This window comes from Podarcis bocagei, assembly GCF_964188305.1.
Source record: "Podarcis bocagei genome assembly, chromosome: 1".
NCBI classification, from domain to species: domain Eukaryota; kingdom Metazoa; phylum Chordata; class Lepidosauria; order Squamata; family Lacertidae; genus Podarcis; species Podarcis bocagei.
Window position 1 is genome coordinate 30061253 of NC_138125.1, and position 22734 is coordinate 30083986.

Sequence of the window (22734 nt, forward strand, 5' to 3'; positions counted from 1 at the left end):
ATGCTCATTACCATGGTGATGAGCGACTGGCGCAAAGGGAACTAGCCCTAATGCTGCTGTGTTAATGTAGTAATTGGCATTTTATTATTATTATTTTTACTTTTAGTCCAGAGCAAGCTGGGGTTTTTTAATATTTGCATGTCAAGGCCCCCAAGCCACCCCCAGGAGAATAAAGGCACAAGGACACAGAAATTTAGGTTAAATGTTAATGGGTAAAATTTAGGCCACCACTTTGTTTATAGACTGTGAGCGGTTTGGCTTAGGCATTGGCATCAACAGACTATATCTGACTCCTGCCCGCCTTACAGGAAGTTTGGTAAGGGTAATCCTCCAGTAGGGGGAGCCCCGCCGATGCGGATCGACTTGAGCATCCCCTGGGTTCCCAATGGGGTCGTGGCATGGCCCCTCCCGGACTTCGGACGAGAGCCACACCCCCGGATTCCTTTAACGGAATACCCTTAAGCATAGAGGGGCAGGTGATGGCCGCACCTCCCCTCACCCACACATCGCTATTCCAATGCTAACCGCCAAACCCTACAGTTGTGACGATTGCTACAAGGTAGGTGAAAACCAAGTGGCTGGTGCCAATTTGCCAAGTGGAAAAAGTCCTACCAGGCCCCTCAACGGCGACCAACCAAAGTCAATAGCCTGCCCTCGTGCACAACCCAGACCTCAGAACGCTGCATATAAAAAACTACCTACGGCCACACTCACACACATTCCCTTGCTTCCCACCACTCTCATGCCACCAGAAAATTAGAACCTCAATGATCAGCGCAGCAGTGCACAATCTTCTGTCGTTCTTCCTCAAGAGGAGGCCAACAAGGAGCCCAAACAAAGGGGCTGGCACCACGTGGAGGGAGGTGAGGAAGGAAACTGAGGTGTCCGAAGCTGAAGATCCACGGTGCGAGGCTGAAAGAGGAAGCCTGAGTCGCGCCAAGTCTTAAATTGTCCCTGGACACCCACCCCAGGCTAGCTGATTGGCCGCTTGGCATCCTGATATGGCCGGGGTCTCCCCCAGTGTGACGCGGGACACCGTCCCACCCCAACGCTGAGTGGCTAGGGGGCTGAACAGCAACCCAGCCCCACCAGGAAGTGGACCCAACTTGTGATAATGTCCCTATGTTGTGCATGGTCACAGGTAGACACAACCAGCTCACATTTGGAATTGGAGTCAATATGCATAGGCTTTTATCCACTAATGACATGGACATCCCTGTAGTTATGTTTTCATTTGTATTAGTTCTGTTTCCATAACTACCTCCAGGTTCCGCAGGACATTTATCAATATTTGGATTGATGGAGCCTTGAGTGGGCTCTCAATTACACTGCTGTAAAGCAGTTTGGGGCAAAGTTTTACTGATGAATCTATGTACAGTTAAATTAAAAGCTTGCACAGTGGCCTTCCTGCAATCATCTACAGGAATGAAAAAGACACTGTAAAGTTTAAAATGCATAGAACTCTGTGCAATTACTACCACTGAACCATAGAGCCTATTCAAAACTATGAAGCAGATTGTGTGCTTTTATCATCAATGGACACCCTAAATGTGGTACTTGCTATAAGATGTTGAAAACAGGTGTCTTGCTGAAACCCGACAGGATATGTGTCTTGAACATTTCACCCTAAAGGGATATAATGAATCTTGCTTGCTAAAGAAAAACAACAACCTGTAAGATTAGATTCCACTGCTTAATGATGGTTAGCATCCTTACTTTCAGTTCAATTATGTTCTATTACTATTACTATTACTATTATTATTATTATTACTACTACTACTACTACTACTACTACTACTACTCCCTTCACCCTAAGGTCCCAGGGCAAGTTACAGCAATTGAATCACAATGTTAAAAACAGTTTAAAGCAACATAAACTGACAAAATAGAGTGGGTCACAGAAATAAAGACTGTAAAAAAAAACCAAACAAAACCTTCTTCAGAGATCCTTAGAATTCCAATTTATGGAATAACCCAAACTTAATTATTTATAGTAGGTTTACAGGAAATTTCACACTTTGATATGTAATCATACATGTGTCATGTATGCATATAGCTATTTCCCTAAAAGAACAATAAGAATACTCACAATTTTAAACAAAATTTTCAGTTTGCAGGGATATCCTGCCACTATAAGGTGCAATCTCTTTTTGTTACTCTTATGAAGAAAACTATATCCTACCAGCTGTATATAGAATCCTATTATTATTATTATTATTATTATTATTATTATTATTATTATTATTATTATTATTATTATTATTAGCTGTGCTGTTATTTTAACTTTTGTGGCAAGTGAAATAATCGAAAAATGATTTCCTAACTCCTTGAAAACAGACACAAAAGTACCAGTGGTAATAGATAATTTTTTATAAATACTGATAAGCATTTATTGATAAGACTCTTGGGTGGGTGGGGCATGTTGGAAGGATTTTGTTGGGGTGTTGTTGCTGTTGTTTTTGTATATTTCAGATCTTGTGATTTTTGTGGAAATGGTTCAGCTTGGTTGTGGGGTTTTTTTATGTTGTATTTATTGCTTATGATTACTTTTCCTATGTTGCAGTTATGTATATTTTCATATACATGCCGCCCTGAGCATCATCATTGAACTGTGGAAAGCTGGCATGCAAATGAAATTACATGTGTGTGTATGTATTTAAGTCAGCCATTCTGGGGGTGCCTACAAACACCGTCAAAACAAGCAGCTAATGGGCTTCCTCTTGTGCAACTGGGCTTCCTCCCCTCTCTTCTACCTGTGCACCCATGACCCCCCCCCCAAATTATTTGGGGGATCAGGAAAACCTTGAGCTTCAGCAGATGAAATGTTTGTAATAGTATAACACTGAATTCCACTCAATGTTACTGATACTCTAGGAAGCTTCTGGCAATTTCCCTTTACCATCCTCACACATGTTCATACTTGGCAAATAAATACATCTCTATAAATTAATCTTCCTTTAACTGAACAGCCTACTTCATAAAAAGGGGGGTGGATATAGTGAATTGCTCGTAAACGAAACCAAAGCATTGCAGAGGAAAACAGCTAAACAACAAAAGACCCACGCCTTCTAAATGGAAGGTGGGGAAATGCAATAAGAAAGATCATTTTCATGGTGGCAAATATCTAATTTTCATTCCAAAACATTCTATTGAAAGGGTCTGTCAGAATGATTGCACTTCTGCCACAACCATGAAAAACTATCTCACTATCTCCTTCCGCACAAGCAGCAAATAGCAAAATAATATGAAATGTGCCATAAAAAATCAGTTATTATTCATTTGTAAGTAATGACTTTGTCAGAATAGCAATAAAAAGTTATCTGACATCACATCGTCTCCCATATATATATATATATATATATATATATATATATATATGCTTTCGTAGATTTTCACGGGTACAGGAATGTAGGTTTTGGTGTCTTCGGGTGTCTTCCCGTGTAAGAGTTGGGGTGTCTAGGCGACGTTTCGACGAGGTCTCACTCGTCATCTTCAGGCTGGTGCTTTCGGCTTCTTGTTACTAGAACAGAGCAGGATCTCAGTGTTTGAGTTCCTATAAATACTGTTGAGGGGGTGTGGTGTATAGCCTCCAACGTTCTGGGCAGATAGGAAGTTCCTAGGCACATTAACCTAGAAGACACCCGAAGACACCAAAACCTACATATATATATATATATATATATATATATATATATATATATATAATAAGAAACTGACTAAATCAAACCACAGCTCCAGTCCTGAAGCTTCAAACTTCTGTAAAGTAATGGATGTTTTAAGCATGTCTTCAGGTCAGTTAGATACCACTTATCTAATGCAGGCATAGGTAAACTCAGCCCTCCAGATGTTTTGGGACTACAGCTCCCATCACCCCAGCTAACAGGACCAGTGGTCAGGGATGGTGGGAGTTGTAGTCCCAAAACATCTGGAGGGCCGAGTTTCCCTATGCCTGATCGAATGATACAAGGTATACTACATGGTATACTACAGAGTTGTTCCACCAGGCCTTTGGTCAGGGCCCAGCCTGACTCCCTCCTCTGGCAACCTGCACAGAACTTTGCTTAACGGTTGCCATTAATTTGATTTAATTAATTGTTATAATGAAATGTTTTAGAATGTTAGATTATTTGATTGTTTGATTATTTGATTGTTGTTAGCCGCCCTGAGCCCGGCTTTGGCTGGGGAGGGCGGGATATAAATAAAATGTATTATTATTATTATTATTATTATTATTATTATTATTATTATTATTATTAATGACCATGCACAATTCCTTCCCAGGTGCAAGGATCCATGGGAAATCTAATTTACATAGGTCCTAGTGACTGTTTAGAATGCCAGCATCCATGGAAACATCATAGAACCATAGACTGCAAGAGTTGGAAGAGAGCCTGAGGCTCACTTGTCCAACTCCCTATACAATGCAAGATTATGCAGCTGTCTCATATGGGGACAATGCAACCTTGGCATTATCAGCACCTGGCTCTAACCAACTGCGCCTGAGATGCTGCCACACAGCTCTGTCAAAGGCCTAATGGAGCCCTGCAGAGACGCATCTTCCTTCCAGGAAAGGGTAGCTGCATCAGGGAAGAAGAAGAAGAAGAAGAGTTTGGATTTGATATCCCGCCTTTCACTCCCTTTAAGGAGTCTCAAAGCGGCTAACATTCTCCTTTCCCTTCCTCCCCCACAACAAACACTCTGTGAGGTGAGTGGGGCTGAGAGACTTCAAAGAAGTGTGACTGGCCCAAGGTCACCCAGCAGCTGCATGTGGAGGAGCGGAGACGCGAACCCAGTTCCCCAGATTACGAGACTACCGCTCTTAACCACTACACCACAGGGAGGGCTGACACTGGATCAAGCCCACAAGTTGGATGCCACTCAGAATGGGCTCAGAATTTTCATAATGGGAACAGTTTATTTCCACCATCACCCATTTAAAAATTTAAAAAAACAGAAGAAAAAAGCAAAGCAGGACACAATACATGGCTGAAATGATTTGTTCTACTTAGTGGGGCAGGCATTCTGCAAGCTGGTACCATTGTGGTGTGTCTTGGACTGATGGTTATCAACCTGAATCTGCAATTTAAGACTAAAAAGAATCTCATGATGTGTAAATCAATGCTTGTTGCAATGAAATAATCAAAGCAGGAACTGTTACAGCTTTAATCCAGATTCAGGTAGGTAGCCGTGTTGGTCTAAAGCAGTTGAAATAAATTTTAAAAATTAAAAATTCTCCAGTAGCACTTAGTTGGTCTCTAAGGTGCTACTGGACAATTTTTTAAGCTTTAATCCAGCGAAGGACCCTCAGACTTTACAACAGGGCACAATAGATGAATGTACTAGAGCAATAAATACATAAAAAATGACTAATTCTAACAGCTAACCAGTTGCTTAACAGACAGAAAGCTCCAGACCAACTGTTACTATACAAAGGAATTAAGATATGAAGTATGGGTAATGTCAGCAGAGTCTTGCAGCATTGCTCCACAAACATCCTGTGCCAGGTATATTTGATAGAGCTATACTATTCTACTAACCATTTGTGCCAACTGTCCAATTGCATCTTAGTAATGATTTGCCAATGCAGACTTGCATCATTGCTAGTAAATTAAGTTTGCTCTGAGGGCATCAAGAGCTTCCATACTTTTCTTCAACTCTCCCAACCCACCTAGAAAGAAAGAAAAAAACCCTCCACTGTGCAGCACAGCTGAACCCCCAGGGCCTTGATAATGTCCAATGATGCAGCATGCTCCGCACTGTGGAGTTGAGAAAAGGAAATAAATGCTACATTTGCATTTTAATTCTCACTTTGGATTGGGCTAGGGATGGGGGAGAAAGCATTTAAAGGCAAGCCAAACTCACCAGTACATGAAACATGGCCATCCTTTGAAACATGGCCAGTTTTGCAATGCAGTTCCACAGCCAAGCAATGTACAGAGAAATGCATACACTAGGATAAAGTGTCCACTGAAATGCACAAATTAGTTAAAATAACATAAAAATACATTATTTTACAGGAAATTGCTTTGCAAAACTTGTATATTAGGTAAAATTACAAAACCCACATTGGAATGCTGATGAATTTTCCCGAGAACTTTTTTTTTATTTATTTGAAAGAAATCCCAAATTTATGTGGAAATGTGAAGAATCAAACTTATGACTGGAAACACAAGAAATTGAAAGAAGCATAAAGTGACAGATTTACCATCCTTCAATGGTACTGCAGAGTACTGCAGTGAGGAATGTTGGTATAACACTGGTGTAGCAGGTAGAAACACAGTTACCTTTTAACAATGCAATGCTAACCATGCTTCAGCGAAAATCTAACTGCGCTTATTGGGGCTTACTCTGTAGTAAGTGTGCTTAGGACTGCAGCCTTATAAGTATGAAGCAACCAGCAGAGAACCACATAACTAGCTTTGGATTTCTGCTCCTCCAATAATAGCCCTCTGTCCACATCGCTGTATAGCAAAGAACAATTTAGGATGTGACCCTAACCCCATTTATCTGGGAGTAAGCCCCTCTTGAATTCAATAGAGCTTACTCCTGCATAGCTGTGGTTAGGACTGTGCTCTGCTTGATGACTGCAAAAGCTATCTTTCTTCTCCCACATCTTGAATAATTATTCATTTATTTATTTTTTAAAAATATAAATGCTTCATAAAGAGAACATTCCTTGCATTTGTTTTGTTTTACTGCTGGATTTTTGACTGAACAGACTACATTATTTATTTATGTGTTATTTTGAAAACTACATAGTGCCGTACAAACTAATATTTAGCTTTTATGGTAAAAGACTGGAACAGATGTGACTGACAATGAACCGTCTCAGATACTGTATTGATATACATCTTGGGCAAATTCTACTGTATAAAATAGATGTTTACAAAAAGAGACAACAGGAAGCAAGCAATTCCTTCTGCTGAAATTTCAAGAACACCTGTCTCTTTAAATAAGGATTCAAAGAGCTCTTTCATTCAGTACAAGGCTGTTTCTCAAAATACATTCAAAGGCAGAAGCAAAACCTTCCAAGCTGCCCCTTGAATGCAAATGCAATGTGAAAACTACATCTATATCAGCAAGAAAAAGCTGTGTACAGAATCTTTTAGAAGTCTGTAGGCTGTGTGGGTCAATAGAAGTCACAGAAGCATGATGCAGGTAGTGTGATTAATATAATTACTATAGTTCAGTAAAACATTCATTGCAGATTAAAACTCTTCCCCCTTCCACCCTCCCCCTATGAATTAATCAGTCAAATGGACTGAAAGGCATACGATTGTGCAGGCTACAGAGATATCTCAGCTATGATATGCATCAGAGATGCATCAATGTGGTTTCCGTGTTCCCAGATTGGATGAAACTGAAACTTAAAGAATGGCTTATGCTTCCATTCTCTTTAGGGCTTTCCGAGTAACTGATCAGCATTTTGAATCAGGCTTTTAAACAGATCAAGAGAAGAGCTAGTGAAACAGATGTAACAGCGGCCTTATTCAGGCATATTACAAGAGAGTTCAAGCAGTGAGTGAGCAGGCAGCTGTGCTGGACTAAGCATCCATGCATAAATGCTTGCGGGGCAGGAGTGCCTTCAGGAAACCAGCATTTTCCACATTCCACATCCCGTTCAAACCTTGCACAGTTGAGGCTCCTTTGCATCTACTGCTGAACCCACAGAGGCTGCCTCTCTGCAAATATCCATGCTGCACGTGCAAATGTTAGGGAAAGGCTAATTAGCACGAGTAGCCCCAGAAAATAGCTTCTTGGTGCAGCATGGCCTTGTTCACGCACTGGGTGAATTTGTGAGTAAAATGGAGCTCATGAAGCTGCATGATCTGAACAACTGGCCCCTGGTCAAAATGCTAGATGCAGCAGCAGCTTTCAAAAACTCTTAAAAGACAGCTCTACTTAAAGTATGCCATTGTAATCCACACCAATGCAATTAAGGCATGTGGGGACACTGGCTAGATCCCCTTTATCAAAAAATGAATGCATGAACCTAAGCTGCACAAGCACAGCTTTTTTCATTGTTTCTTCACATGATTTATATTCCACACCTTCAGCATAAAATTGTATTCCCAGGGCGACTAGAGCAAAGCAGCAGGAAACATTCTTGTCAACCAGGGTCAGCCATTCCAGCCATAGGAGAGCTGGGAAACAGAGTCACCAGCTCTGCTGTGACAGGCCAGCCCCACCAGGTCCCCTCTCCCTCCACTGTCGCCTGGGGGCAGTCACTCCAGCAGACTGCCTCGATGGAGAGACAGGAAGCAGGACTCATTTAAGCTGGTCCTTATAGGAACGACCTCTTCCCTCCCTGTTCCTTTTCTCTTGTGCATCATCCCCCCGCTTCCGATTGTAAGCCTGTGACACGAAGAGTGGGGTACAAGATGCTCTAAATAATAAATGTACAGGAGGCAACCATTTTAGGCATGTCCAATTGACGCATGGTCGCTGATGTGCGGGTCCTTTTGGACCCAGAAGAGGACAGAATGGGGGCATAACGGGGCAGGGCAGGGAGGAATGGGGATGGGACAAGGAGGGTAATCTAACAAGTGCTTTTTCAGTAGTGGTCTGATCAGTTCCTTGAGATCTATAGCACTTGTGTCCTCTGCTAAAGAGGCTAATTAATATGTATATGTATACACATATATATCTGTTCATTCTGTTCATAAAGCACTCCTTTGTCTGCTTCAATTTTTAAAGAAAGGTGAAGGTCATGAATTATGAATTTCAGATTCCAAAAATGGAAAGAAGCAATAATCCTGGTGAGGGGAAAATGGCAAACCAAACTGCTGGACTATGCCGAAATGGCAAAACTAACTGGGAGGCTCAGGAACCTGGAAGACAAGGGCTTTAAAAAGGAATGGGGAAAATTTATAATTTACCCAGGAGACCATTGTAAGCAAATCAAAACTTTAGCTGGACTATAAGAATCACTTGTAAGGTAACAAAGATTATGGATAATCTGAAAAAATGAAAATGGTGGAGAACGTACTGATATGTAGTTTTAATTATTGTCATAAGGACCCATGTAGGGGCTGGGGGGGGGGAGTCATGAGATTCAGTGAATATCACAAAATGATACGCAAACTGATTGTAAATTTGTATTGATAAAAACAAGTAAAATTATTTTCAAGAAAAGAATCTATACAGTGGTACCCCGCAAGACGAATGCCTCGCAAGACGGAAAACCCGCAAGACGAAAGGGTTTTCTGTTTTGGAGGCGCTCCGCAAGACGAATTTCCCTATGGGCTTGCATCGCAAGACGAAAGCCCATAGGGAAATGCTGGCGGTCGGGAGCAAAGACTTTCGCCCACAGCCGGCCTTCAGAAGAGGACCTCTTCTGAAGGCCGGCGGGGGGCAAAAGTCTTTGCTCCCCCCCGCCTGCCTTCCCCCCCCCCCGCCTGCCCCGGGCGATCTTAAAATGCTGGCGGGCGGGAGCGAAGCGTTCGCTGCCGACCCCCAGCATTTTAAAATCTCCAAGGGACAGCAGAGAAGTCTCTGTCCCGGGGAGATTTTAAAATGCTGGGGGTCGGGAGCGAAGCGTTCGCTGCCGACCCCCAGCATTTTAAAATCTCCCCGTGTCCCGGGGAGGTTTTAAAATGCTGGGGGTCGGCAGCGCTTCGCTCCCGACCCCCAGCATTTTAAAACGCTGTTCCGAAGGGGGGGCGGGGACACCTGCCCCAGCCGCCCCACTTCGGAAAGCTGTTCCGAAGTGGGGAGGGGGGGCGGGGACACCTGCCCCAGCCGCCCCACTTCGGAAAGCTGTTCCGAAGTGGGGAGGGGGGGCGGGGACACCTGCCCCAGCCGCCCCACTTCGGAAAGCTGTTCCGAAGTGGGGCGGGGGGGCGGGGACACCTGCCCCAGCCGCCCCAGTTCGGAAAGCTGTTCCGAAGTGGGGCGGGGGGCGGGGACACCTGCCCCAGCCGCCCCACTTCGGAAAGCTGTTCCAAAGTGGGGAGGGGGGGCGGGGACACCTGCCCCAGCCGCCCCACTTTGGAAAGCTGTTCCAAAGTGGGGCGGGGACACCTGCCCCAGCCGCCCCACTTCGGAAAGCTGTTCCGAAGTGGGGCGGGGGGCGGGGACACCTGCCCCAGCCGCCCCACTTCGGAAAGCTGTTCCGAAGGGGGGAGGGGGGCGGGGACACCTGCCCCTGCCGCCCCACTTCGGAAAGCTGTTCCGAAGCGGGGCGGGGGGCGGGAACACCTTCTGAAGGCGGGCAGGGGGCGAAAGTCTTTGTCCCCCCTGCCTGCCTTCCCAGGGGCTTTTAAATCGCCCTGGACAGCGGAGAAGTCCTCCGCTGTCCGGGGTGATTTTAAAATGCCGCCCGCCAGCATTTTAAGATCGCCCCGGACAGCGGAGAAGTCCTCCACTGTCCCAGGGTTTTTTAAAATGCTGGGGGTGGGAAGAAAAGCCCTTGTGTCCCCCCCCCAGCCTTCAGAAGAGGTCGGGGGACAGACTGTCCCCGGACCTGGTCTGAAGTCGGTTTCCCTAGGAACGCATTAATTGATTTTCAATGCATTCCTATGGGAAACCGTGCATCGCAAGACGAAAAAACCGCAAGACGAAGAGACTTGCGGAACGAATTAATTTCGTCTTGCGAGGCACCACTGTACTTTTAAAAAATGAAATGAATTTCAGCATCTCTAAATTTAAGATGAAAGATGGGATATGTTTTCAACAAATAAACTCTTTCAAGATAGAAAATGTGATAAAATATTGGTGAAGTCTAGACACCTAAGGAGAGGGGGAGCTTCTGAACACTGTACAAACATTTTGTCAACTTCCTGCCCTGTTAGAGAGTATAACTTGCAACTATGAGCAAGAGTCACCTTTGAAATCAAGTTTTTAGTGATTGGATTAAAAGAGCTGCTTGGAAAGGCGTTGGTGAAATGATAAGTGAATTGCAGGAAATAAGAAATGTCACTCACAGAGTTCAGCAACCTAACGAGACTCCGCCAACATATTATGCAGGCGGTCTCTGTAATTGGCATATACATCTTCCAGCCAAGGAACAGAATGGGGAGTGGGATTGTTGGAGCTTAGTAAGTGTATGCATTTATACTAGGCTGGGTGCAAATTTTCTACCCTACTAGTGATCAGAGAAAGTGTGGTGAGGGCATTTCACCAAATTTCTTCAGGAGGAGAAATTCTCCTGCAGTTTTTCAAGCTTGGGGTTCACCAGTAGCAGTGACAACAGCACAGCTTCTATACCTTTTCCCTAAGACGTGTTTCTTAGCAGCAGTAATTACGTCGGCAGTTAAGCCACTATTTTATATCATTCAGAATGCCTAGTGATATTTCAGGGCATTGTGGGAAGTGGGTGCCACCCCAATCCCCCAAATGGGGCGAATATATGCCCTTCCTTTCCGAGGCAGAAAAAAGAAGTCGGGAAAACAGAAATTTTCTCGGGGGGGGGGGGTCTCTTTTGAGAAAGACTGGTTCACTGCTATGCAGAAGCAGAAGAGATGCATTCACTCAGCCTTATCCCATTTTACTCATGCCGTAAGACCTCGCTATGGGACAACAGATACATATATCTACCCATGAGAATACAGAAAGACTTTGCTATGATGGATGTGGTGGTAGCTGCTGAAGAACAAGACAAAGCCACTAGCTGGCACTGTGCAGAGATGCTTCACTCTCGGGCCTGCTCTTTCACCTCAACATGGTCACCAGGATTTTTGTGAACCCCACAAGGTGTCACGGGTGGAGTGTTCCTATGTTGCATATATATTGGGGATGGGATGCCGAAGACAACAGAAAAGGGGACATGATTAAAAGCTTCACCAAGCAATGCTGGCCAGCTCTCTGTAGCCACAGTGTGCATATCATTTCTGTAGCAACAAAGGAGGGCTAGAACACATGCACTCCTGTAGCCCCTTCTTTATCAGGAAGAGTCCCTGTTTTCTGGTACCCTTCTCTCATTAATTACTATCCTTGCTTTGTCCCTATTTTGGCCTTCGGGGGATGGCTCACTGGTAGAGCACCTGGGTTGGAAGCAGAAGGCCCCAGTTCAATCAAAGACCTCCAGGGAGAGATAGAAAGGACTCCTGTCTGAAACCCTTGCAGGTCACTGCCAGCCAAAGTAGGAAACACCCATGTTAATATCAGCATGACACATCTGAGCTAAAGGCTGCTTTAATAAGTTTCTGAGTTATTGTTTAAAAAGGCTGGTAAAATGCTACCTCTACTGCTATTTAATTTAGACACCACTTACATGCCAAAATGGTTTCTAAGTGTTTTGCAACTATACACACAACACATAATTAAAATGCACGATAACAGTTCCATTGGGGTATTCAAATATACATTACAATAAATAATTGAAAAGCATAACAATAAAACATTTTTAAAAACAGTAAAAGCAATAAAATGAGGAGTGGATTGGGTTTAGTTGGACCTCTCAGGCACACTGTTTCAGAACATTACCCTTTCTGAAACAGCCCAAAGTAATTTGAGCCTCATTGCTAACTCGTTCTTTGCTACCTTTTTAAAGATTTGGAAGATATGGATGAACGTCTTAGCACCTAAAGTATCTCCACTGATTCCTTTTCTACACCATCTATTATTCTGAATTGGGGCTAAATTCCAACAGAATACATACTGGGAATCTAAAGGACTTTATTGACTTTGGAACATTTTGATCATGGCTGCCCCCTGGAACTGGTTGACCTTTATGACAAATTGGGCTCACCTGAACTTAAATAGTTTCAGTTTTTCCAGATTCAAATATTATCTGTAAAACACACATTCATAAAACGGGAAATGTGATGTTCTTAACCGCATTCAAGCTTTTATGTGTTAAATCTTTGAGTATCTTAAAAGGTGTAATCTCCATGCTGTGTAAACTATTTACTGCTCATCCACAGGCACACCGATAAGCCTTAGAGAGGTTTGGGAGCAGGACTTAAAAATCCCGATGACAGAGAATGTGTGGAACACTATACAGAATAAGTCTCATATTTTGGGAAGCTATGCTGAAATTATATTTTACACCTAACAATTGTATTTTACACCAGCTAAGTTAAACAATATCAACAGTTTTTACCTGTCAATTGCTGAAGGGGGTTGCAAAGGTTGGAGAGGTATTATTTCCACATGTGGTGGGAATGCCCAGTTGGCCAAGTGATCTGGGTAATAATATTTCAGAAAGTCTCTGCTATACAGCAACAACTTATTCCTATAGATCCTGTACAAGCTTTATTGTCAATATTTCCTGACACAATGAAAAACACTTTCTAGAAATATCTACTCATTTTCTTATGAAAGTTGCTCAGCACTACAATCTGGGAATTAACTATGGTGGCTAAATTGACAGAGCACAATAGGCAGGCTAGCAGAATCAAAATGCAAAAAGCTTTCTCCATTTCCTGATACCCCTTCATTGTTTAAATTATTTAAATTACTTCCTCTGATTTCACAAAGGCCCTTGAGGTCAGATATGATTCCTAAGTACTTTTGGTCACTGGTTTGATAACAACATAACCTATGATTGCTTTATTTTACCTCACATTATGCATTCTTTCTCAAGTGTGAGAGTTTACAATTTTGGATGTCATATCTGTAACCAAGTACTGGGAAATTTAATTAATTTACAGACAATAAAAATTCAGAACATTCAGGGAATGTCTCCCTTCTTTGGTGCAATGCCAAAACTGATGAGGCCTCTCATATTTCAGTGGGGAGGAATTATTACAAGAAGTAATAAGTTCCTAAAATTATCACTCATCAAGGTTCAGCTGCCTCCCTAGAATCTCAAAAAATCAAACCTCAGTGCTGAAGTATATTGTAAACAATATATAGTAAAGGTAAAGGGACCCCTGACCGTTAGGTCCAGTCGTGGACGACTCTGGGGTCGCAGAGCTCATCTCGTTTTATTGGCCGAGGGAGCCGGTGTACAGCTTCTGGGTCATGTGGCCAGCATGACTAAACCGCTTCTGGCGAACCAGAGCAGCAATGGAAATGCCGTTTACCTTCCCGCCAGAGCGGTACCTATTTATCTACGTACACCTGACGTGCTTTCGAACTGCTAGGTTGGCAGGAGCTGGGACCGAACAACGGGAGCTCATCCTATCGCGGGGATTCAAACCTTCTGATCAGCAAGCCCTAGGCTCTGGGGTTTAGACCACAGTGCCACCCGCGTCCCAAAACAATATATAACCTAATGCTAAAACCTTTGGGCAGCATTCAATTACCACATCCCATCAGCAAAAGGATGTTTCCTTGCACAGTGGGACTTTCCTCCTCTCCCATGCTCACCCTGCACCCTGTCCAAATCTGTTCCTGGAGGATGGGAAAACCCCTAAAACAAATTTAGAGGGTGAACAAGGGAGGGGGAAAGGCAGAGACTACTCAGTTGTACAAAGAGGAATCCTCACACTGACAAAATGAGATACTTAGCACTACACTGGAATCCACCCATTATGTCTTTCTAGTTCATCTTTTATGAGAACCAATATGTTTTTGGCTTTTAAACAGGTGAATCCTGTTGGATTCTTAACAAAATCCCATCTAGTCCAGCATTCTGCTCTCACAGTAGCCACACAGATGCTGTGGGGAAGCCCACAAACACAATATGAGTGCAATAAGTCTCCTGTTCATCTCTGCCAATGTTACTGGAAGTAGTATCTAGGCATCATGACTGGAAGCCATTGCACTGCATGGAGAAGGAATTCATTTTGTCTATCTTAACGGCTGGCAACCTGGCAGAACAGAAAGAAGGGATGCTAGCTATAGGGCTATGGTGGCACCCTCTCTTCCAACCACAGCTTCCATAAAGAGAAGCTGGGACACAATTTTGGTGGATGAGGCTTCCCGCCATTGTAGCTATCCTTCTAGAACTTGGCAGGTTTCTTGCCTAGGGGCACCTCCCCAATGTATGCTATTTTCTTTTTTAAAAAAAATATTCATTGAAACAATAGCAAGGATAAATTAATCATTAAAAATCCACCAAACTATAAATGGTTTTCTTTCGAGATTACTGTGGTTGACATTTGGCAGTATTCACTATCTCAGAAGTTTCCTACAATTCTACCAAATAAATTATGCGGGGGGGGGGGAGGTACAGATGGTTCCTTTTTTTTAAAGGAACACACACACACCAATTCACAGTGCCTGGCAAAGGGGGGGGGGCTACACATATTTTTCTGGGATTTGACAGGCTTTATGTACTAAAGATTTCCTCTTATGCCTGCAAATTTAATTCACTATTTTAAGAAAGGTGGTGAGGTGGTTATAGCTATAGGCTTATTTCCTCATGGTAGTCAATGGGAAGTCAGTGCAACATTTCTGTTTTTCTGAATTGGGACTCTGATTTGTACCCAAAACTGCTGACTCTAGCTTTATTAGGAACAGAAGAAGTTGAAGTCTCGCTGCTACCCCAAAGAGGGCATCTCCGCACTCTAAGAATGACTCTGGAAACTAAGTGATATTCCCACTGGGGCAATTAGTCTCAAATTAGAAGGGTATGTCACTGTGCTGACAAAAGCACTCTAGTTAGTGTTCAAACTACTGCTACAGCTCTTGTTGTTGTTCTGCAATTTATGGAACTTCTCTCTGCACAGAAGTATGAGTGGCTTCAATGCTGCGGCCGACTTTTCCTAATTGAAATATATTATTTTAGAGAGCTGTTATAGAATTAATCATTTTTGTATTGTGCTGAAATTGCTATTGCTGTTTGTTTATTTGAACCGGCCTATACATTTTCAAAAAATAATAATTTTTGTACTGAATTTTGTTAGTACTGAACTGCATTAGGTGGTTTTTTTGTTTTGTGTTTTTGATAATGCAAGATGCCTTGAGTGGGCCATGCTCCAAAAGCACAACTTATAAATCATTTTTACAATATACTAGCTGTCCCTCATAGAGACTGCATCAACTAAAGTTAACCTCAGTCTAACATAAGAGAGAGAGTTTTGAAGAAATTACCCTAGGTAGCTTATCTGAAATAAATATTGGTTATGGGTGTGAATTTTTAAGGTTGCTATGTAGAAAAACATCCCAAAAAAAGTCCATTTGCCATTATTTAACTAAATTAAACACAACTTAGAAATGCAAACAGTAGCTGACGGCCAGTGAATCACTAATTAGCAGAGGAAAACACTGAAGAGTGGAATCAACTACTCTCACAGAAACTGCAATTTATCTTCTCATCCCACCGACTCCTCTCTAGCTTTGCTGGGGAAAATCAAAGAACTGGATGGCCATTTCCAATAAATACTGACATCAGTTGCTTCCAATTGACATTTTTTGGTCATCAGCAACTGGTTCTGCCTCTGCGTCTACATTTCGAGTGGTTGAAGACAAACAACTCAAGAGGCTCACTCTGAAAAGTTGCTAAGGGGGTCTAGACTGCATACAGTAGAAAGGTGGCAGCTTGAGTTGATATTCCCAAATGGGCCTGATAGCATACCAAAGGAAGCTCTGCACTGCTCCTGCCTTGTTTTGTAGACGTTCTATTTCCCATGCTGTCACTGACGGGTAGCAAAACAAACCCACCTTGTCTTACAACACTCTGAGAGTAAAGCTACCAATTCTGTATCTTCTCGGTGCTTTGGGCCATCTGTTTCTCCAAAGAAGGTATGTGCTGGTGGCCTGGAATTAGTAGCTGCTTAGCCTTACAATCCTAAGCATGCCTACTCTAAGTCCTGCTGAATTCAATGGGGCCAACTGCCAGGTCAGTGGAGTTAGGATTGCAAGCTTATTCCAAAACCACTCCGTGAGTCAAGTATGTCAGCAGAACCATCTAAACCCTGTCACCCTTCCTGGTGGGTCCTGCTAAAAGGCCTTCAGAAATTACTGAGGAAAGCAATGGCATTGATACATGGTGTGGTGGGAAGGAAGGAGGGGTGAAGAAACAAACTTCCAGGCCCCAGGCCTCTATGATTCCTAAAACAGGTCAATTGGAACCAATGGGAAAATGTCACCTAAGCAACAGCAGCCACCCGGAGAAGCAACGGGCATGAGAAATTAACAGCTGCTCACAATGCTTCTTAGCTAATATTCCTACCCCATTTACTTGAAACATGGACACTCATTAATATTTGCCAGGAAATAATGCTCTTAAGCATGTCAAGCCCAAATAAAATTAAGGCATCTCTCAGCTGCAGAAAGCCCTCTCTACCAATTCCCTGTGGTGCCTGAAATGCCTCCCATAAAACTTCCCCTGCCCCCACCATTTTGATTTGGGCTGGCTCAGTTTGCAAAGCCAAATTCTGCATGATGTCACTGAGCTTTTGTCCATCACTAATAACTTACTTGTAGGTAATTCAGGTGTGATAAATAGAATAATAGTGCATCTGAGTTGGTTATATATTCAGGTTTTACTTTTCAAGAATCAGCCAAAGACGTGGTCCTTTATTAAAGAAACCTTGGCTATCCCAGAGTTAGTTGCATTATGTTGGCAGTCAAGATCCTCTATATTTACATAAATCAAATAGGCTTCTAAAGAGAGCTTAGTGTAATTTACTGTATAGTTTACAGAGAATAGGGTTTGTGGTCTACCCCTCTTGTTTCGCGTCTGGGAATGATGCCCAGAGTGCTGTCAAAATCAAACTCAAGCATCAAGGATGTGTCATAAATTGTATGCTACTCAGAACTGAGCCTTTGACATGAAAAAGAAGGTTATCATTTTGTAATAGGAATATCGATATTGATTTCTTTAAACTCATTGATCAGTCGTATTTCTACATAAAGCTGGGGAAAGGTTGGGCTGGAGAAAGAAATGCCACACTATCTGTCACAAATGCATTGGCAAGAACCAATTGGAGAGACCACTGGAGATTTGTGTTCCATGTCTACTTCACATGACAAATAATTTAGAAAGTGCTTCCTCTCATAGAGGGAGGCTCTGCTAATACAGAAAGATGTCAGCATGCTAACAGGTTCTTAATAGGCAATTAAAGGCAGGCCTATGCTTATAGTAAGTGCCTCTTGTGGTACCAGTTAATTAGCATGATAAAATCCTCATTTTGTTTCATGATGGTTCTTTCGTTTGTATTCATGAGAGAAAAGGCATGGTAATTTACCCCTGTGAATGCTAGCGATAATTAAAAATGCAGAAAGTGATTTGACCCTTATCCACAAAAAGGCTCAGGTGCAACAAAACCCATAGGAAGAAGAAGAGCTACTGCACCTTAATGAACTACAGACAGTTTAACATCACAGCCAGCAACAGTGAAGTACTCATGGCTAGGGCAAGAAGAAACACTCAACAGTTTTTATTAGGCCTTTTCTGACCTTCCATAATATGAACATGACAGGGGGCATTGCATTGAATGTTGAAACTACATTCTCTCACAACTGATCATATATATATATATGAATATTAAGGCCCTCGTTTAATTATATGCAAGTATCTGTAAGCAAATCCTGATGGGCTTTCTTCTGGTAAGGTAAAGGTAAAGGAACCCCTGACCATTATGTCCAGTCGTGACCGACTCTGGGGTTGCGGCGCTCATCTCGCTTTATCGGCCGAGGGAGCCGGCGTACAGCTTCCGGGTCATGTGGCCAGCATGACTAAGCCACTTCTGGTGAACCAGAGCAGCACACGGAAACACCGTTTACCTTCCCACCAGAGTGGTACCTATTTATCTACTTGCACTTGGACGTGCTTTCGAACTCCTAGGTTGGCAGGAGCAGGGACTGAGCAACGGGAGCTCACCCCGTCGTAGGGATTTGAACTGCCGACCTGCTGATCAGCAACTCCTAGGCTCTGTGGTTTAACCCACAGTGCTACCTGCGTCCCTACTTGCAAAAACTGGTGAGGATGTGCAAAAATGGAGCACTAAATGCGCATGTGCAGACACTCTTAACCATTCCACAATTCCAAACTGGCCCTGGGTTACCATTCCCCCTTCCTTCTTACTACACACTCTTACATGAAGGCACATGTTTACTGAATCCATGGTGTGTGAAAAGGGGTAAAAATCAAACTACCACCCACAGAGTACTTAAATATGCTTAATATATAAATAAGTCATTTCCTTTTTAATAAAAAACCTATTTGTAGATTATTATCAATACACACATCCAAACATAGCATAATAAATAGAAGCGCTTTTGGAGAAGTTCACAGTGCAATCCAATGCATGTCTGCTCAGAAGCAAATATTATTGAGTTTAATTAAACTTCTTTCCATGTAAGGGGGTACAGCTGCCTTCGCCAACTAAGTGCACTTCCGGTGTTTTGGACCACAACTTCCATCACTGTGGGCTGGAGCTGTATTCCAAAAAATCTGGAGAGAACCCAGCTGGCAACGGCTGTTGTATAGGATTGCAACCATATACTGCAATCCAATACTCACTTATCTTGGGAGTAAGTCCCAGTGAACTTAAACAGCAGTTACTGAGCTGAGTGGTTAGCCAAGCACAGGACTGCATCATTAGTCTCCGTTTGCTAATCATTGCCCTGCAACCAATAAAGCTAATAATGTTCGCTTTATTCCTTTAAAATTCTCATATTACAGAAACAACCTGAGGTTTTCTACCATGACAGTACAGTATTCAAGTACATGTTTTGCTACCAGTTTTCTACAACTTTGGGTGTGTGTTTTTTGCATGTTTGTGACACTCTCTTTGATTGTTTTAATAATTTGAAATTTGATTTCCTCAGTATAAAACTGCCCACTTCTACTTCATGCTTACTACTTCACAGTGAAAGGGGAGGAGGATAAAGATAGTGAAACACATGGTGGAGGAGAAAGTGAGAATGGCAATTTCAGGGAACATGAACAAACCACCAATCAACAAGATGAAACACTGTGCATGTGTTTTCTGCATTCCTTCAACACGTTAACAGAATAAGAAAAATGATAGCTAGAGTCTTACCTGTTGGACATGCAATGGAGCTCTCACAGCCAGTACGCTTGGTAGACACAGTTGGAGAATATTCAACTTCCTCATGAGTGCTATCCTTTGAGTATGACTCTGTTTGCTCTTAATAACACAGACCAAGTGCTCCTTGTTATTTAATAGAAGTGACTGCATGATCTGATATTTTAAGTAGCCATTTCCCCAAAGTTCTTTGCCAGAAATCCCATAATGTCCTTCAGTAGAAACCAATTATTGACAGTCTAATCCTAATTTCGCTCCTCCCCCCACCATGTAGAAAAGTAGGGGGAAATTGTCAAAGATATAATTTGACTCAGGTTTTATTTGAAGCCCAGTCTATCAAATCTCTCCTTTCTTGTGGGGGGGGGGGAGGGGATTGCAAACCAAAATACAGATAGCCTTTGAAATTCAGACTTATTTGAATTTTGCTATGCAGTTTGCCAACCAAATAATGTACAAAAATGCATCTGCTGGGGAAAGATGTGCATAAAAACGAACATATTGGTGAAATTAAATCAATGGGCACATGCTTGCAAAAATGAGTGTATTTGTCACAATTGCATATGAACTTTGTTTATTAGGAAAAATTCACACTAAAATGCTGATGAATTTTCACGAGTATTGGGAAAATGAGAAACTGAAAGAACTGAACTAGACAGGTTATTCCCTCACTGATCAAAATCATGATGATCTATGTTCCCAGCTACATGTAACCAACAAAGCTCTCCAAGATTACTCCAAAATGTGCACATCAGTGCAAAAAAAAACAAAAATAAAACCCCCCAAACCTGCATCTTTGGCTATTTTCTCCTCACATTTCTATATATATATATTTAAAAGGTAGAGGAAAAGAAAGAAACTGAATATATGCACAGGGGTAATCCCTGGGGTTCTGTAGCTAGCATAGAGTTCTCAAACTATCAGTACTTTCCACGCCTTTGTCCTCCTTCATTTAATTATGCTTCTGTTGAATAATGGGAAGAAGCAGTTGGACTAGGACATCCCAGTTGGGAACAAGTATGTTTAGGGTTCTGAATAGCTAGATCCTATGAGTGGTAGCATTCTTATTCTTATTATAAAGTATATGAGTGGATATTTTAAAAGTATTATTATTATTCATAAAAGCCCAGTCCAAACTTGTTTATAAAGTGTGTGTGTGTGTGTGTGTGTGTGTGTGTGTGTGTGTGTAAGAATATTTGAAGGGGAAATGTAGTAAAATAATAAATATGTAAAAGCCCATGTAATTAAGCATTCATGAAAGCAAAATTACTTAATTGAATGCTGGTGCTCAGGAGGAAACTTGCACAAAAAACATTTGATAACAATGAATATTTTTCCAGTTGGAGAAAAAAATCTGATAGTCTCTCCATAGATTCCCTGTTTCTCTCCTTGACCTTTTCCTATGAAGTGACAGAGATGCGGGGGTTTCTTTGGGAGGGAAGAAAGCTTTGTTTTCTACTCTTAGCAGTCCTTGTTACACACTAACAGATTCATGGCAGCTGGGGATCTAACTGAAACATTTTCTGTGAATGGTAAAGTAGGATGGGATGACAGCCATAGTAAAGTTCCTCACATGACATGCTTTCAAGCACAGTGTAAGGAGTAATGGAGAGGATGTGGACCTTCTGAGATGCATAGGCTGCAAACCATTACAGCCAACTTCAACCAACTGAGCATTCTCCTTGGGGGGAAAAGTCAAGGTGAAGCTACTAGGTATACCAAGAGATATGAAGGTGCTACCACTGCATATCTTTCTTACTCTTATTCTGGCCTCACGTAAGAGGCACAGGAACAGGAGGAATCCCCATATCCACTGTCAAGAAGATGTGTGAAGGGAAACAAGGAAGCATTGCTCTATGCATCCTAGCTAAGTATTCATGTTTCTGTTGCAAACAAAAATATCAAGCATCTGTCACAACAAAATAGCAGATCTGGAAAACTTTGTGGTTTTTGCAGTTTTAATTTATCTAGAGAAAGTACTAGGTTTTGGGTGTTTGGGGCTATTGCTTTGGGGAACTGAGGGTTGCTCTAAGCATCAGCATTGCTTGCCTAGGGGGTTCCTTGCTAATTGTCTGCCTTTGTAAATAAACAAGATGCTGCAACAGGCCTGAAAAGCTCCCCTGGACGTTCTTGCTCAGGCTTGGCCAACCGGATGCCCTTCTGAGATTGTTGGACTACAACTCCCATCATCTCTGACCATTGCTCATGCTGGCTGGGGCTGATGGAAGCTATAGTCTAGCAACATTGTGAGGGCATCTGGTTGGGAAAGGCTCACTATTCAGGAGAGGCATGAAAATCAAGATGGTAGGGTGATCAATCTGAGTATTTATAAACTCTTCCCCATTCAAGAACACAATTTGTTCTTTAATCTAATGTATAACCCCGCTCAAAGAATGGATACCAATGAAATATCAGACAATGCAGTCACAGTTGTGGCCCAATCTACTTCTTTATTTATTGTCACAATAAAACAAAATTGTTGTAGTGGAGAAGTGCATACAGTACCTGTTATTAAAACTGCCTCTAAGGATATTTTCCCATGAAAGTGGAAAGCTACTGAAATACATTTTCAGTTCTTCCCATTCCCTGGATGCTCGTCTGTGAAGCTGGGAAATATAACATTTCATTTGCCCCTGCAGAAATCTTTCACACACATTACATTCATATATAGAGCCGTCTCAAATCCTCCCCAAGCTTCAAAATCTACAAAATCCCAAAGCATTTTCTTAAAGCGAACTGAAAAGAAGAAACAGTTTCTAAAATAGCAATGGAAAGAATGTTAATTTCTTTTAAATATATATTTATAGAGAGAGAGAGAACAAAATGAAACTTGAGGGGAAACTTACTGGCGTTACAGTTTATCCTGATACAGTCTAGATGGGGAAAAATAAATGAAAGATGAAATTGC

The 22734-nt window shown here is 42.2% G+C and overlaps 1 protein-coding gene across 26 annotated transcripts in view; it reads right to left on the reverse strand.

Annotated features, from left to right (window-relative positions):
- The window catches only part of NRXN3 (neurexin 3), a 1270857-nt gene that overhangs the window by 816189 nt on the left and 431934 nt on the right, over positions 1 to 22734 (reverse strand). For 24 of the 26 annotated variants that reach the window (XM_081172108.1, XM_081172127.1, XM_081172120.1 and 21 more), the window contains one exon: positions 22673 to 22699. The exons of the other annotated variants lie outside the window; for them this stretch is intronic. In XM_081172108.1, the coding sequence (XP_081028234.1) occupies positions 22673 to 22699 (27 nt within the window). The remainder of the gene's footprint in view (positions 1 to 22672; positions 22700 to 22734) is intronic. 26 annotated transcript variants of the gene reach the window in all.